The 18,410-nt window shown below is 44.7% G+C and overlaps 1 protein-coding gene across 1 annotated transcript in view; it reads right to left on the bottom strand.

Annotated features, from left to right (window-relative positions):
• Positions 1–497: 497 nt before the first annotated feature.
• The window catches only part of prex1 (phosphatidylinositol-3,4,5-trisphosphate-dependent Rac exchange factor 1), a 109,525-nt gene continuing 91,612 nt past the window's right edge, over positions 498–18,410 (bottom strand). The window contains exons 27-40 of the mRNA XM_055892550.1: positions 11,152–11,240; positions 10,843–10,925; positions 10,228–10,318; positions 9,781–9,909; positions 9,615–9,656; positions 8,638–8,855; positions 7,765–7,867; positions 6,312–6,455; positions 4,893–5,007; positions 4,525–4,591; positions 3,766–3,941; positions 3,394–3,496; positions 2,796–2,863; positions 498–2,648 (exon numbers count right to left, since the gene is read on the bottom strand). Of these exons, the coding sequence (XP_055748525.1) occupies positions 2,606–2,648; positions 2,796–2,863; positions 3,394–3,496; positions 3,766–3,941; positions 4,525–4,591; positions 4,893–5,007; positions 6,312–6,455; positions 7,765–7,867; positions 8,638–8,855; positions 9,615–9,656; positions 9,781–9,909; positions 10,228–10,318; positions 10,843–10,925; positions 11,152–11,240 (1,471 nt within the window). The 3' untranslated portion in view covers positions 498–2,605. The remainder of the gene's footprint in view (positions 2,649–2,795; positions 2,864–3,393; positions 3,497–3,765; positions 3,942–4,524; positions 4,592–4,892; positions 5,008–6,311; positions 6,456–7,764; positions 7,868–8,637; positions 8,856–9,614; positions 9,657–9,780; positions 9,910–10,227; positions 10,319–10,842; positions 10,926–11,151; positions 11,241–18,410) is intronic.

Here is an 18,410-nt window from a genome sequence, read left to right as displayed (position 1 = left end):
TGTGTAAAATCAATGTACAAAGCAACCCAACATGGCATCCATGTTTCCATTTCACATCATTCAAGAGGGCTGACATGATTGATCCAAAACAGAATCTTACACATATGCAAAAGTAAAGATGTGATGGTGTCTCTCTCTGTGTGTACGTGTCTATATTTCCATATCATCATCATAAATCACCAGAGTGAGACCACATACTAGGAATTAGAACACACTCAACCACAACCACGCCTGGCCTGTAAGCCAATAATAGACCTTCACTCACACAACTGGTTGAAATGCAATAAGTGATGGACTCCATGATTATGGAGCCTGAAGGTGTTCTTGGGAGGGTCCCCTAAGAAAAAAAGTCAGCTTAACAGAAAGGTGGATCACAATTTGCGGTAACACTTATTTTTACAGTCATATCAATGTGTCAATGTATCAAGATATCAATGTATTTACCTGGAATTAAGAAACTGTGTGGGTACCTCAATACTTCTTAGAATTCAACAATGTTTTGTGAATAGCATTTTATTTTACTAGCTTGTTAAAGTTCAATTTACAATGGTACTTTTAGATAGAAATATTCAAAAACATATTTGTACAATTATTTTCAGGCAACATAAAATTGCAAATAAAGTATGTACAGCGATGAGAAATTAAAACAAGTAAATGTTACATTTCTATCAATAGGTGAACTGGTAAGAGTGGAACAATGTATCACTTAATGACAGCTATGCCAACACCAGAGGCTGTAAAGAGAATTTAAACCTGGGTGTGTTCGGAAAACATAAAAAAATAAATGTTTTGCAACAGAAAACAAAAGTAAACGTTTTTGAATTGGACAAGTCCAGGTAGTCCCTTCCTGTTTATGTTTTTTTCAACATTGGGTGCCACATTTTTTACACATTTTGTGCCTAATGAACATGACCCTCCTCAATTGGGACCTGACAAGAGCTTCAAAATAAATAACAAGGGCTGAGCAACTAGTCAGAGTGCAGCATCTCCACACAGATACAAACCAAGCTAAAACGAAAGTGGAGCCATTTTAACGTTCAACAACGTCGTCAGTGTGGATATATACGCGACACCAAAATCCGTCCCTGTCCAAATGTACAATATGAATACCCCAAATAGTTCAAACGTTTTACATACTATATTATGTCCATAAAAATAATCACATTTAAATTATAGCATTAACTCTGCTGCCAATGGCATAGATATAGACCATACTCTATTTTCTCTGACACAGACATTGGTTACAGTAAGTATGTACAAGAAATATAACATCTTCAATAAAATAATGCTACTGTTTATCAAGAGTTAACTTCACTGATCCCTTTGTTGTCATCATCCTCGGGACGGTTTACAGTACTTTGTGCTAACACTTCAGAGTAATTGGATGAATCCTTGTGCTCATTTAAATATCGAAACATTAAAATCAAATCGCAAAGAGGTCTTGTGAGTTGGCTGGGTCAACAGGAGACAATCTCCCACTATTAATATTACTGAATATATATTAATACTTTAAAAGGCTTAAAAAATTCCAACCTGTTGACTCGGGATGCAGATTGGAAAACACAAAAAACTCTGAGATTAGATAAAGTTAGCTTGTTTCCCCGACTCAGATTAAAACTCCCCTTCCTATTAATTTTTAACAAAACTCCCTGCATTTTAACACTTGTCAACAGATCAAACTCCCGAGGAAATGACAAAGACAAAATAAAAAAAAATAGATAAGGAGTTCTTTAAAAAAAAAACATGGCATGCCATTGCTCCATTAAATACTGCATGATGCGTAGGCTGGAATGCTTTCAATTCTTGAATACCTGATATTATTGAGTAATACAATAAATCACTAGGCTTCATAGTGCAGTAATACAGTACTCACACTAGCCTACAGTAATTGCACATTCGCCGCATGCAAGGGGGGCTACGGCAAAGGGCAGCCCATACCATCCATCTTTCCATCCATCCCTATCATTTCACCCTTCTCTCCTCCTTGATGCAGTGCCTCCTGTTCCTAGCTGCAATACCAGACACGCTGTCTGACGGAGATACCACACACTGGCGTTGCAGTCCAAGGCAAAGTGAATAAAGAAGAAGAATGTCTGCTACAAGCGTTTTTTGCGTTAATCCAGTTAATAATAGCCCGGTGTGAGCATTGTCGAGGTGGCGGACATATTTTTGTTAGATCATGTCTTGTCTGATGTCACCATCCCCACACTCCTCTCTAGGTTCCCAACAATGGGTTACCAGGTCAGTGACGGGTTGCCAGGTCAGTAACAGCAGTCTCATGTCACAGAGGGGTTCGTTTGGGGGGGGGGGGGGGGGGGGGGGGGGTGCTATACAGGACACCACGGACCCTATGGGATCCAGACTCTTGATGTTTCTGTGCTGGAATGTTCCATTCGGGTACATGGTTGGGGGGGTACCACACAAGGGTTTGGCCTTCTGTCTATGACTCTTGGATGGGAGAACAGAGCAGAGAGCTCCCTGTTCTCCCTCCTCCCCCATTCTACCTTACCCATTCATCCATGATCTCTAGTCACCGAGGCTTCAGTATATTGCTAATACAAAATAAATTGCTCTACTAGGAATAAAAACACAGCACCCCTTTCTTTTATAGATCTCCGTCTTGGGGTGGTAGACACAACTTGAAGAGCCTGTGGGAAAGGAGGAAAAATAGGAAATTAAGATCTGAACTTAGCGTAGCCTGCTTCCAGACCTGTTTGTGCTGTCGAATCCTACAGCACAAACAGATCTGGAACCAGGTTAGTACTTTCAAACTACTTTGTAACTATTGTCTGTACCTTGGGGCTGCGGGTGGCATCTGGTCCATCACTTTGAGGTTTTTAGCCAAGATCTCTACCCTGGTGCCCTGTCAGAGAAGAGAGAGAAGAGAGAGAGACAATGTTTACATATTTAGACTGAGGACAAGTGCCCACGTAGTTCTAGCTACTGTACCCAAATCATCTATCTGCTCAGACAGTGTACCAGAAGTTGTATTCCTACTTAATGCCTTCAGGTTAAGAGCGACCCACACTTATTGGGGAAAAACGACTACGTGTAAACTAAATGTACCTGTTCCACTGCATCGTATGAAGTGAATGTTTTAGAATGAACCAAGGTTAAAAGTGAAGTCTTGTTTGCCACTTCGGTACTGCTTGGTATGTTCAGTTTCCATTAAAGATTAGCAAGGGGATAGAGAGAGATCTGGGTTGTAAATATTATGCACCAAACGGAAGAAAACGGACTGAAACACGGAGGGACTACCTGAATTTGTCCTATAAAGAAACATTCGGTTTCCATTGCAAAATGTTTTGTTTTACGGTGTGCCCTAATGAACACAACCCAGGTCCGAGATCTGTTGCTAAGGATGTAAAGCGATGAAGGGTGTGTTTAGGGCACCTGTTTCCGCATGATGTCCATGGTCTGCATGATGCAGCGGGGCATGAGGCTGTGGTTCCGCGCCAGGATCATGGCCTGCTCCAGGGTCACGCTCAGGGTGCACCTACTCAACACAAAAGGTCAGAGGTTAGGAGGTCGGTGTTTTAACTATGTGTCATGAGAGTACAGTGTTATGTAAAGGCTGCTGTGTGGAAGCTAATAGGAGAAGGGGTTGAAAATACACCGTTTTGAAGTGGGTAAGGCATATGTTGCATAATGCATGTTTAAGCAATACATCTGACACAGCAATGCATAGATATTCATGAGTGTTTGCTCAAGCTGACACGTAAACTGTCAGCCCTTATGCATCACTTTCAAGTTCAACCGACTGACCTTTGCATGCCGGTGGCACACATGGTGATGTGGCAGGCGCCCAGGCGGTTGCACAGCTCCGAGGACACACACAGCACGCTGACGCCCGACAGGTGGCCCGCAGCGTTGGGACGCACATTCAGGTACGAGTGCATCAGGCGACATAGGTCGTCCAGGGTGTTGAGGGGTCGTAGGAGCTGGGGGGGGACAGGGGTTTAGGGGTTAAAATCTTAAAGGTGTACTCCAACTTTCCTTTCAAAAGTACTGCCCCTGGGCCTCCCGTGTGGCGCAGTGGTCTAAGGCACTGCATCGCAGTGCTAGCTGTGCCACTAGAGATTCTGGGTTCGAATCCAGGCTGTTTAGCAGCCAGCCACGACTGGGAGACCCATGGAGCGGCGCACAATTGGCCCAGCCTCGTCCGTGTTAGGAGAGGGTTTGGCCGGCAGGGATGTCCTTGTCCCATCGCCACTCTTGTGGCGGGCCGGGCGCAGTGCACGCTGACACGGTCGCCAGGTGTAAGGTGTTTCCTCCGACACATTGGTGTGGCTGGCTTCTGGGTTAAGTGGGCATTGTGTCAAGAAGCAGTGTGGCTTGATTGGGTTGTGTTTCAGAGGACGCCTCTCCAGAGTCCATACGGGAGTTGCAGCGATGAGACAAAACTGGGACTATCAATTGGATACCCCGAAATTGGGGAGAAAAAGGGGTAAATATATATATATTTTTTTAAGTACTGCCCCTGTGCTTGTTTGTAAACAGAGAGCCATTTTGATTTCTGTTTACCTGGTCTATCTTCATAGCCGTGGTGTTAGAGTCAGTGGGTAGATTTGACTTCTCCAGGTAAAAAGCCCTGTTAGAACACAATGAGTTATCATTCAATATGAATGCTATTGACCAATTAATTGACCTGTTGATATTCTATTTACTCTGTAAAAACTTCAGACAAAAGTCAATTTCTACAGCTAATACAAGTAGCCAAAATAAATAAGCATAGTAGCCAAAATAAATAAACTTTGTAGGTAGTACAATACAGTGGTGGGTAGTACAATACATATCACCATATGTCAGGTGTGTAGGTGACAACCTGGGTTTGACTATGTAAGTGGGTAGAACAATGAATATGACTGTATATAAAGTGTATCGATTTCTACCTGAGTTTTCGGTAGTAGGCTTTAACCTTCTCGAGTGAGACGGCGTTGGTACGCTGCTGAAACTCCTCCATGGACACACAGTCCTGTTGGGACACTCCCTCTGGTCTCTCCAGGGCTGACCATGGGACAGAGGTAACACATTAACACCACAGTACACCCACCCACCCACCCACATATATACATACATTCTATGACCTGCGCTCACATTCTATGACCTGCGCTCAGCAGGTTTGCGTGTATGTGGGACAAGTAACCACATTGTGACCTACACATCGATAATACATCACATCTAAAAGTGACAGCTCTACTAAAGTTTGTCTCTGACAAGTGAATCTGTATTTAATTCAACAACTGTAATCCATAGATGCGGCCTGTAGGTGGCGCTAACATCCCGTTTATTCCTAGTTCTCTGACTGCAGTACAGTATTACATTTCATCACAGGCTTCTTCTTTGAGGCAGCCACTTAACGTGAGCCTTCCCTACAGGGTTATTGTCCCAATTGGCACGTGTATGGAAAATGAATGGTTCCCTAGCACAGGGAATCAAGCATAATTCCAGCCACTTCTACTGACCAAGTGCAGATCGAAAGAGCGTTGCAGTGAAAGAATAGAGGGGGAGTGGCTAGATAAGCACAGAATACATTTCCCGGTTATACTTACACAGTCCGTTATTCAAATGGTAGTTACGACAATGTAAATGGTAAATATATAGCAAATCCTCTAGAATTAGTACTTTGTTTGTGAAACTCTATTGCCACTTTCACGTTGGCATTTTCACTAGAACATTTAGCACCTAATCAGTTAGGAGAAAGGGATTAAGAGATACTGATTCAATGCCCTCTGTTAATGTATTGTAAATTATTATAGATATATGGGGCTAAATCCCAAACAGCCCCCTATTCCCCATACGGTAGATTACTTTTGTGCACATTTGGGATGCAGACATTATCATAGTGTAGACCGAGAGGTTGGCAGGACTTCTCCGGAACGATACAGGTGAATATATGAAGAAATTGTTCTATACATCTCATTTCTACTGTATCTGCAACACTGTGTGCATAGTCAAGATGATAGCAAATTGATAGGGTAAATGCATCTACATTGTGAAGATCTGTGTATTTGTGAACCTGAAACATATTTCCTTAACATTTGCTTAGTGGATTTCATCAAATTCCATCCAATGCCATTTGTCTTGACTCGACTCATTGAATTGAATTTCAGCGAACTGCGATTCAATTAGGATTTGATGACAATCCAACTGGACTCAAAATAAATTCAGCTAGCTTTGAGTCAATGATGATTCGACTCAACTCAATTCAGCGAACTTTGATTCGGTGATGATTTGACTCGAGTCGACTCAATTGAGTTCAGCCACCTTTGCGTGGAGGTAGACTAGAGGGCTGTTCTCTTCCTACTCACCCCTGGTGAAGAGCACGGTGTGCAGTTTGAGGCTGCCCCCGTTCTGCAAGCGCGTGGGGAGCTCACTGAAGTGGCAGCTGTCCAGATACAGGGTGACCTTTAGGGCCTGCCGGCTGCCCTCCACGTGGTAACACACCGGCGTGTCTGGGGAACACAACACAACACAGCTTAGTTTGGCTTCATGTTAAATGAGTTCACAGAGTTCTGTGCCTGTATTTATTAACCGTCTAAAAAGGCAGAGCGCTGATCAGTTTGGCCTTTCGGATCATAACAGAAACAGATTATTATGGACAGGGAGGAGCTGATCCTAGATTAGCACACCTACTCTTAGACGCTTGATAAATACGGGCCCTGGTTGCTTTTCCCGTCCCTTAGGCATGAGGTGACTAGTACACACTGGACCACTGATTGACGTAGCACGACGGTTTACTTACAGATAACAGCAATCAGAATGTTGCATTTAAATCCTGTTACACGAATACAACATTAGTACTCGGCGTTCTATACTCGGCAACATCCACCGATCCATTACATATTTCATTTGATGGGTTTGTAGTTAATCAGACATAGGCATCATTGGTATGGATTCTTGCTTCAGTGGCCCACCAACACCATCCAAAGCTATGGGGGAAACCCTAAGAACAACACAACCCCCTGTGAGGTCAGCGCATCGCCTCCTGAAGACCATCTACCCATAATCCTTTTGGATTGAGTGTGATGGTTTAGACTAACCCTTCCTCTCTGTAATGCTTTACACATGGATCTGATTAACCTATAGTGCAGGGGGGGGGGAGCTTTCTGAACGGCCTTTTATCAAATCAATACTGTCAGACGAGCTCGCAGCCACAAACAGTCTGGCTGCCTAAGCAACGGCCGCCGCACCGCGCTACAGTAGTTAGCTAGGCCGCGCCATTCTGCTGAAGTGGGCATGTTTTCCAGAAAGCGATTTCAGTGTAAAAAGGTTTTTAAAGGAGGAAGGTGTGTGTGTGTGTGTGTGTGTGTGTGTGTGTGTGTGTGTGTGTGTGTGTGTGTGTGTGTGTGTGTGTGTGTGTGTACCGTTATGCTTACTCCCGAGCAGTAACCTAGAATAGTACATCCCTGTTTCATCCGCGGCTTTCTCCCCCAAAATGCGAAATGCAACTGATGTGCTTAAAGCAGCAATCTCGGCTCACCATATTGCGGTTCTTGAAAAGGAACAGACTGGAAAGTACAAGTCTTTCAGCGAAGCTGGGTTTGACCGAGCTGTTTCATTGAAATTAAGCTGCAATTGTATGACGGGGAAAAACTCTGGGTCTACAGTAACAAAGCCCTTTGTTGTGGTTGACATCCAAGGTGTGTGTGTGTGTGTGTGTGTGTGTGTCCAACCGCCACACGTAAACACCACTTACAACTCCGTCGACTGGCCACCGTTGCTAAGAAAATATGTGGTTGCTATGGGAAAGGGTCTACTTACTTGCGACCAGGCATTCATCCTCCAGCTGGCGGAAGAACACAGTGACTTTGTCCAGGTCCAACAGGGCCGCCTTGGTATCCTCCAGCATCGTCCTCTCCTCCTTCTACACAGTAGATAGAAACCAAAAAGCTCAACTAACAGGCCAGGGGCCGTATTCACTAAGCGTTTCAGATTAGGAGTGCTGATATAGAATCTGTTTTTCCTTTTAGATCATAATAAAGACGATTGTATGGACAGTGGGGACCTGATCCTAGATCAGCACTCTGAGACTCTTAGTGAATATAAGCCCAGGGCTCACTGTTTCAGCTTAGCAGCCAATGGAGACAGCGGAGTGTGGAAAGAGGACTCAGACAGTCAATGGCACCCTTCTTTCTGGATCAACACAGTACAGAGCCATTATAGTTACACCCTTATATTATTCTATTGGTGATTCCTAGATGGCTTTGAATTGTGTTTTTAAATGTGTCTTTTTAAAATGTTTTTACTGGATATAAAACATCTATGAAAAATGGGTATTTTGACCTCAATGGAGTAAGACAAAAAGTTCAAATAGAAATGAAATGGTTTCATATTATTGGTTAAACTTAATCAAGCACAACTCAACTATTGTGACCCAAGTCTGCCGATTGTCCAAAGGCAAATAAATGACATCAGTAAAGGTTTAAAGTGTTTGTTTAAGAAGCAGGGCTCTACAGCCCTGTTCCTGTAGTGTTACCCTCCTGTAGGTCATCACTCCAACCCCAGTTCCAGCTTATCAACCAGCTAGCCATTAGAACCAGGTGTGCTAGATCAGGGTAGAAGCGAAAACCTACAAGACGGTAGCTCTCCAGGAACAGGGTTGAGGAGCCCTGCTTTACAGTAGCTGTCTCTTACCACGTGGGGCGCCAGTGAGGCCTGGAAGTTGAGCAGCACGCCAATGGCGGCCGCCTGTTCCAGCCACTTGCGGCTTGTCTCTTTGCTGTCCTCCTCGTACTCGCCGGCGTTGTTGAAGCGTGCACGCAGTGCCGCCAGGAGCTGCTCGGCCAGCGTGCACACGGCACCAGCCGCGCTCTGGCAGAAGATCACGTCCCGCCGCAGCTGCAGAGCCGTGTCTGAGGTGGGGAGGAGGATCATTTATTTTTTTAACCTTTACTTAACTAGGCAAGTCAGTTAAGAACAAATTCTTATTTACAATGACGGCCTACCCCGGCCAAACCCTAACCCGGACGACGCTGGGCCAAATGTGCGCCGCCCTATGGGATTCCCAATCACGGCCGGTTGTGATACAGCCTGGAATCTAACCAGGTTCTGTAGTGACGCCTCTAGCACTGAAATGCAGTGCCTTAGACCGCTGCGCCACACGGGGGAAGGGGAAAATAAGATAAGCATTTTATTTTCAGAGAAACCTGCTTTACTAACTTCTTACAGGACATTTACAAAATCAGCAACGTACAAAAAATATGGAAGGCAGGGGATACACTATACAGGGAATTTTCCAAGTGACTAGAGGGAGGAGCACAGAGGAGAATAGTGGAAAGAGGTGAGAGATAGGTCGGTGGAAGAGAGGTAAGAGGAAGGGAGTAATTGAAAAATAAAATTCTAGAGTGAGGGAGAGGTGGGAAGGGTAAAAGAAAAAGGGGAAAGAGAGAGCACGAGACGGGCGGTAGACAGGCTTTTGACAACCGTTCTTACCATCAACCGGACTGCCCTCAGAGTGGTGTGTAAACTCAAATCAAACATAGCCAGGGGGGGTTTACAATCTGCTCCATCACACTGACTCATTCATGAGGACAGGACCATTAACACCTGCCATATGGCACAGCACACTTCAAAGGGAACACACACACACACACGACTGACATAAGGCTTACCTGTACATTTGAGCAGGGCCAGAAGCAGCTGGTTCTTCCCATCTACAGAAAAATGAGGATTTTATTACCTTAGTGATTCGCATGTGTTTCTACTGAAGCTATGTGTTTGTGTGTGTGATGCATGTGTTACATGTGAGCTTATGGTGCATGTGCGCTTTCTACTGACCATCCACAAATCTCTGTAGGCTCTCCACCAGTGTCTTGATGGAGCTGGGCAGGTTCCAAGGGTCCTCCTGGATGTTTTTGTGGATGATGTAGCGACAGCGTACCGTCCAGTCCTCAGTGTGACGGAACTCTGTTCAGAAAACATGACTTGTTAATTAATTAGCAATATAAAATTCTAGGACAATTCTTCAGTGTAACACCATTTCATATCTACACACACACACACACACACACACACACACACACACACACACACACACACACACACACACACACACACACACACACACACACACACACACACACACACACACACACACACACACACACACACACACACACACACTTCTCAGTGATACCCAGACAAGTCTCTCTCTCTCTCTCTCTCTAAACAAACATGCACTCAGGCATACCTTACACACTCACACACACTAAATGTAGCGGGTACCTGGCTGAGTGTGGTCGGGGTGAAAGTGCTTGGTTTCCTCGCAGGCCTTGGTCATGACGGGCCCTTTGAGCAGGCTATTGATGGAGTCCACCTGCAGATGACAGTCACAACCAGTCAGACAGAGGCTGGCCTCAGTCCCTCAACAACAGCAGGAAACTGGGGCCCCAGGTAATTAACGGTAGCCAAAATGGTCGTGTCCCTCAGGGAGTATGGGAGAGGTCAAAGGGCATGAGATGTGTAAGAGGAGATGCGAGGAAGATGACAAAGAGAGGAGAGAGATTGCAAAACAAAGTACTGCAGATGATTACTACTACTGATTACGATAAACATGATCTGTGCCAAATGTTTCTGAGGGCTAATGGAAAAGCTGTGTGTGTATGTGAGAGAGAGAGAAAGCGAGAGCGAGTACGTGTGTGAGAGAGAGACAGAGAGAGAGAACATCTGTGTAAGTGTGTGTGCGCATGTAGGGGTATGATATTAGTGCCAAGCAGTGTTTACATTACACACAACACCGTGTTAACCATTAAAAGCATGGCATCCAAAAACAGAGTGAGATGTGGGTTGGCAAAGCCATTGAAGCTGATTGCACAGAGGATCGTGGTAAAGATGGTGCACCTGGTTGAAAAGGTGCTCCAGACAGCCATGCAGCTTATCCTGCTTGTCTGAGGGAATCCTCATGTCACAGGGCAGCTCGTCACCTGAGAAAGAAAGAAAGAAATTAAGAAAGAAAGAAGGAAAGAAAGAAAGGAAAGAAAAAGACCGAAAGAAAGAAAGAATGAAAAAAGAAAAAGGAATAAAGAATAAACTGGACACCATTTACAAGGAGATTCTGAACATTTTCCCACATAAGGCAAACCAATGTGGCATCTTTAATGCTAGAGGGGTATGCACATCTTAGTCTCGTCTTCATGAACTGTTTCTTACCTGAACCCATCTCGTCACTCCCCAGGTAAGAGCTGTTGCTACGCACACTTGTGTATGACAGAACGGAATCCCTGTTACTGTTACATTCACTGCAACACACACAGACAAGAGTTCACACACACAGAGAGAGAGACAGAGAGAGACACACAGAGAGAGACACAGAGAGAAACAGTTGAATAACAAACCAGAGTTAATTCCCTACAGAAAAAACACCAAATCAAATGTGGAGTCTGTCTTGTAATTATCCAGTCAAATAATCCGACTGACTGTACGAAATATATAGTCAGAGAGAGCAGTAATCAAATGCTTCTCACAAACAACATCAACTTACTTCATTGGCGTGACTAAAATGCATTCCACCGAACTGTTGTAACGTGTGGCTACACCAATATGCCAAACAAGAATTTGATTAATAAAACACCAGGTAAGTTGAAGTCAAATGATAGTTAAACATTAAAGGAGATGCCTCCACCATCCCAAAAGATTTGACATATAGTTTTGCCTTAAAGGGTTAGTTCGAAAAAACTATACATTTAGAAATTTGTTTCCATTTGTTGTCAGTGGCTCGTTTAACAAAACCAAAGAGTGGATTGCTGTCACTCCTTGTCCTTATGATAAGGAAAAACATATGTACATTCACTGAACTATACCTTTAATGCTGAAGATTTATTCGCTTCCTATTACCCCTACGTTTTCCATGCATTTTATGCTTTTTATGGCTTTGCTGGATATTTTCAACGGAAGGTCTTAAAAGGATGATTAGTGTGAGCGCAGAGAAGATTTACTGTGTGCAAATTGCAGATTACACAGCTACTCTTGTGACTGTTTTCTGTGTACGTCTTGGCAGTATGATGTCAATGCTGAATCATACGAATTTAAGGAGACAGAGGTAGCATTGTCATCGTGCTTCCCGTTAAAATAATCGCTATGTTTTGCGTTCCAAAAATTATTCAAAATTATTCAGCTCGGCAACAAACAGGCCCACAATGTGAACTGGATGCAACTCCAGCATAATGCAGGGAGGGGCAACCCGCGGGCCACCCCCCTTTTGAAGGCCCTCGGATCAATTTCCACAAACAAACAAAAAATAATAACATTTCCCTGTCCGCTAATTACTTTTTGGGATTGGTGGACAGTTATCTAAAAATGGTAATCATGGTTGAATTACCGTCCGGGGGGCCCCCATTGATTGTTAGTCTCACTAAGATACACTATATATACAAAAGTACAGTGCATTGGGAAAATATTCAGACCCCCTGACTTTTTCCACATTTTGTTACGTTACAGCCTTATTCTGAAATGGATGAATGTTATTTTTTCAATCTATACACAATACCCCATAATGACAAAGCAAAAACAGGTTTTTCAAAATCATTGCAAAAATAAATAAATTCACTGGAATATTACATTTACATAAGTATTCAGACCCTTTACGCAGTACTTTGTTGAAGCACCATGGACAGCGATTACAGCCTCGAGTCTTATTGGGTATGACGCTACAAGCTTGGCACACCTGTATTTGGGGAGTTTCTCCCATTTTTCTATGCAGATCCTCTCAAGCTCTGTCAGGTTGGATGGGGAGCATCGCCGCACAGCTATTTTCAGGTCTCTCCAGAGATGTTCAATAGGGTTCAAGTCCGGGCTCTGGCTGGGCCACTCATGGACATTCAGAGACTTGTCCCGAACACACTGTGTTGTCTTGGCTGTGTGCTTGTCCTGTTGGAAGGTGAACCTTCGCCCCAGTCTGAGGTCCTAAGTGCTCTGGAGCAGGTTTTCATCAAGGATCTCTCTGTACTTTGCTCCGTTCATCTTTCCCTCGATCCTGACTAGTTTTCCAGTCTCTGCAGCTGAAAAAAATCCCCACAGCATGATGTTACCACCACCATGCTTCACCGTAGGGATGAGCAGTGCCATGTTTCCTCCAGACATGACGCTTAGCATTCAGGCCAAAAAGTTAAATCTTGGTTTCATCAGACCAGAGAATCTTGTTTCTCATGGTCTAAGAGTCCTTTAGGTGCCTTGTGGCAAACTCCAAACGGGCCTTTTACTGAGGAGTGGCTTCCGTCTGACCACTCTACCATAAAGGCCTGATTGGTGGAGTGTTGCAGAGATAGTTGTCCTTCTGGAAGGTTCTCCCATCTCCACAGAGGAACTCCAGAGCTCTGTCAGTGACCATCAGAACTTCTTCACCAAACTTCTTCCATTTAAGAATGGAGGCTACTGTGTTCTTGGGGACCTTCAATGCTGCATAAGTTTTTTGGTACCCTTCCCCAGATCTGTGCCTCGACACAATATCCTGTCTCGGAGCTCTACGGAGAATTCCTTCGACCCCATGGCTTGGTTTTTGCTCTGACATGCACTGTCAACTGTGGGACCTTATATAGAAAGGTGTGTGCCTTTCCAAATCATGTCCAATAAATTGAATTTACCCACAGGTGTACTCCAATCAAGTTGTAGAAACATCAAGTATGATCAATGGAAACGGGATGCACCTGAGCTCAATTTCAAGTCTCATAGCAAAGGGTCTGAATAATTATGTAAATAAGGTATTTTTGTTTTCACTTTTTAATAAATTTGCAAAAATTTCTAAAAACCTGTTTTCGCTTCATCATTATGGGGTATTGTGTGTAGATTGATGAAAAAATATTATTTAATCAATTTTAGAATAAGGCTATAATGTAACAAAATGTAGAAAAAGTGAAGGAGACTGAATACTTTCCAAAAACAATGTATGTAGAAACCCCTTCAAATTAGTAGATTTGGCTATTTCAGCCACACCCGATACTGACAGGTGTATAAAATTGAGCACACAGCCATGCAATCTCCATAGACAAACATTGGCAGTTGAATGAAGAGCTCAGTGACTTTCAACGTGGCACCGTCATAGGACGCCACCTTTCCAACAAGTCAGTCCGTCAAATTTCTGCCCTGCTATGCCCGGGTCAACTATAAGTGCTGTTATTGTGAAGTGGACATTTCTAGAAGCAACAACGGCTCAGCCACAAAGTAGTAAGCTACACAAGCTCACAGAATGGGACTGCCTTGTAAAAATTGTGTCCTCGGGTCCAAACTAACTCTGGAAGCAACGTCAGCACAAGAACTGTTCGTCGGGAGCTTCATGAAATGAGTTTCCATGGCCGAGCAGCCGAACACAAGCCTAAGATCACCATGCGCAATGCCAAATGTCAGCTGGAGTGGTGTGAAGCTCTCGGCCATTGGACTCTGGAGCAATGGGAAGACCGAATCTGGGTTTGGTGGATGCCTTGAGAACGTTACCTGCCCAAATGCATAGTACCAACTGTAAAGTTTGGTGGAGGAGTAATAATGGTCTGGGGCTGGCTCATGGTTCTGGCTAGGCCCCTTAGTTCCAATGAAGGGAAATCTTAACGCTACAGCATACAATTAGATTTTAGACGATTCTGTGCTTCCAACTTTGTCGTAACAGTTTGGGGAAGGCCCTTTCCTTTTTCAGCATGAGATCCATACAAAAAAAGTTTGTCGAGACCGGTGTGGAAAAACCTTTTATTTTATTTATGGAAATCAGTTAAGTACAAATTCGTATTTACAATGACAGCCTACCCGGGCCAAACCCGGATGATGCTGGGCCAATTGTGTGCCGCCCTATGGGACTCCCAATCACGGCCGGATGTGATGCAGCCTGGATTCGAACCGGGTACTGCAGTGACGCCTCTTGCACTGAGATGCAGTGTCTTAGACCACTGTGCAACTCGGGAACTTGACTGGCCTGCACCAACCCCATCGCACACCTTTGGGATAAATTGGAAAGCTGACTGCGAGCCAGGCCTAATCACCAAACATCGGTGCCCGACTTCACTAACGCTCTTGTCGCCCCCCCAGAAATGTTCCAACATTTGGTGGAAAGCCTTCCCAGAAGAGGAGGCTATAGCAGCAAAGGGGGACGACCAACTCCATATTATTGCCCATGATTTTGGAATGTGATCTTTGACAAGCAGTTGTCCACAGCCATGCTGTGTCTCATTAAAACTTGCAAATATTTATCTCCACCCTATGGAAACATTTGTTGAATTGCACGAAATTAGCTTTAAAACAGAACATTTTCCTCTCCGCCCCATGGCAAAATTAGTATAATTGCATGAAATTTGTTATAAAATTGCTAAATCTTCTCTTTGCCTCTTGGTAAAATGTGTAAAATTGCATAAAACTTGCATTAAAACTGCAACGTTTGCTCTCCGGCCCATGGCAAAATGTGTAGAATTAGAGGAAAATAACACCATCATATAAAATAGTTTGCTCTACTGTTAAGGGGGGCTGCTAAAATGTTTCTCACAGCGTGTGTGTGTGTGTGTGGGGGGGGGGGGGGGGGGGGGGGGGGTACGCACATGTGGGTACGCAGACCCGCTGGCAACTGCGGCCCCTCGTGATGAGTTCAGCATTTTGGGTTCCCACCCCCATCAAAGTTGCCCATCCCTGGCTTAGGAGGTTCTTAGTGAGTCAGAGTCTTGTCTCTGACATTGTTTGCGTCTTATTGTGTCTCTAAATGGGATGCAGGATCATTCCCGACAAACTGGGACTGAAGTGCCAACCTTTACGTAATACACCCAGGGCTTTGGCTTTGATTCTCTCCTCCACGCACACGGTCACACTCACACAAGTTCTCCTGGGAGAGGGTTCTAAATTTAGTCGCATCTCGTGGCAGGTTTGGAGCGGCCCACCCTCACCAGATGTGACGAGACTGACTGTCTAAGAGACAAACAAACCAGACTAGTGGTGGGTGTACAATTACCTCTTTCTCTGTCTGCGTCCACCCATCCATCTGCTCATTCCTCTCCTCCTCCTTTCACTCACCGTCTTTCACTGTGGTGTCCTCTCCCTCTATTTTCCTCTCCAAGACTCTCCCCAAGTCTTTTTCTGTTGACCTCTGCCTTACCCTATCCTTCCTTCTTTGTGTTTGTCTGTCTCTCTTCATCTCTCCCCACCTATCGTTGTGTCTTTCTCGCCAATCATCATGAACGTCATGCATTTATAAAGTGCTTCTCGCACAGTCCTAGAGCACATTGGACGGCCGGACAACTCATCCCATCCAGTATCAAACCTATAGCACCCTCTCCATTTTTTCTACAAACAAGCTAAATGCAAATCTTGATCCCAGCCTCTTCTGTGCGATAGCCTGGGGAGGAGGTTGGCACCCTATTCCCTATGTAGTGCATGAGGAACATCTTCCTAACATTGAGTTGCACCCCTTTTTCCCTCAGAACAGCCTCAATTCGTTGGGGCATGGACTCTAAACAAGGTGTTGAAAGCGTTCCATGTTGACTCCAATGCTTCCCACAATTGTGTCAAGTTGGCTGGATGTCCTTTGGGCGGTGGACCATTCTTGATACAAACAGGAAACTGTTGAGCATGAAAAACCCAGCACCGTTGCAGTTCTTGACACACTCAATCCGGTGTGCGCCTGGCGCCTTCTACTGTAACCTGTTAAAAGGCACTTCAATCTTTTGTCTTGCCCATTCACCCTCTGAATGGCACACATACACAATCCATGTCTCAATTGTCTAAAGGCTTAGAAATCCTTATTTAACCGGTCTCCTCCCCTTCATCTACACTGTGTTAACAAGTGACATCAATAAGGGACCATAGCTTTCCCCTGGTCAGTCTACATCATGGAAAGAGTTCCTAATGTTTTGCACACTCAGTGTAGTGCACTTATTTTGGCCAGAACCCATGAGGGTCTGGCCAAAAGTAGTGGACTGTATAGGGAATAGGGTGTCACTGCAGATGCAACCTGAGGGAGCTCACTAGACCCTGTACTGTGGGTGGCTGTTGGCTAGAAGAAGTTGCGCTTGCTGTTCTTGTTGTAATGACAGACTGGGCAGAGAGAGAGAGAGAGAAGCACAAGCTACTCATTTAGCCTCTATTACACACTGCACTCTCGCCAGGAGCCGACCACTGCTCTTAGTGGGTGGTAGCGGGCGGAGGCCGTGGGCGGAGGCCGTGGACCGGTGCCTGAATGACACTACAACCGCTGCCAACAACCATCTGAATGAACTCAAGCTAGCGAGGAGGTAGCACAGTGACATCACCAAGATCACTGAATACATCTCATGTTGAGCTCCCCGATTCCTCATTTTTTAGATGTGTGACTCGACTCCCCACATCTGGAACCCATTGGGAGAGTCGGAAGGAACCCAATGCCATCACAGTGGGAAATAAAAATAAAAATAGAGGGAGATCTTTGCTGTTGGTTTCACATGAAGCTGGCGCATGGAATTGGGAAACACCCATTTTTTTAAAAACGATACATTTAGTTTTCTGTGTTTATTTTACCATGGTGAAACTAAGAGCACATTCTCATTTGCGCCAACAGAGTATTTCAAATTCTTATTATTTTTTAACTAGGCAAGTCCGTTAGGAACAAATTCTTATTTACAATGACGGCCTACCGCGGCCAAACCCGGACTCCGCTGGGCCAATTGTGCGCCGCCCAATCACGGCCGGCTGTGATACAGCCTGGAATCGAACCAGGGTCTGTAGTGACGCCTCTAGCACTGCCTTATACCGCTGTGCCACTCGGGAGCTGATCCAAGATCAGTGCCTAAGGGAAACGGAGTAGCAATGGAATGACGGACCCTGTTGTGAGTTCACATTGGATAAGTGACAGCTCTACTCTGTCTTTCACCCACAAGGTAATTACCCACCACAGAAATAGAATCAGATAATCCTACCCCCAATACTAACCTCAAACATTACAGTGGATGAAGACATATCTAAACATGGTTAGGGGTAATCTCCATCACCTCCACCTTTTAACCCATTGCACTACTTTTAGTATTATTATTATTAGTATTACGATATCGTAACCGCCATCGATAGGAAGCAATACTGTGCAGCCGTATTCATTGACCTGGCCAAGGCCTTTGACTCTGTCAATCACCACATCCTCATTGGCAGACTCGACAGCTTTGGTTTCTCTAATGATTGCCTCGCCTGGTTCACCAACTACTTCTTTGATCGAGTTCAGTGTGTCAAATCGGAGGGTCTGTTGTCCGGGCCTCTGGCAGTCTCTATGGGGGTGCCACAGGGTTCAATTCTTGGACCGACTCTCTTCTCTGTTTACATCAATGATGTCGCTCTTGCTGCTGGTGATTCTCTGATCCACCTCTACGCAGACGACACTATTCTGTATACTTCTGGCCCTTCTTTGGACACTGTGTTAACAACCCTCCAGGCGAGCTTCAATGCCATACAACTCTCCTTCCGTGGCCTCCAACTGCTCTTAA

The sequence above is a fragment of the Salvelinus fontinalis genome, chromosome 31 (genome assembly GCF_029448725.1).
Source record: "Salvelinus fontinalis isolate EN_2023a chromosome 31, ASM2944872v1, whole genome shotgun sequence".
Classification (NCBI taxonomy): Eukaryota; Metazoa; Chordata; class Actinopteri; order Salmoniformes; family Salmonidae; genus Salvelinus; species Salvelinus fontinalis.
The sequence above is the reverse complement of the archived record's forward strand: the minus strand, read 5'-3'. Positions and strand labels throughout refer to the sequence as shown.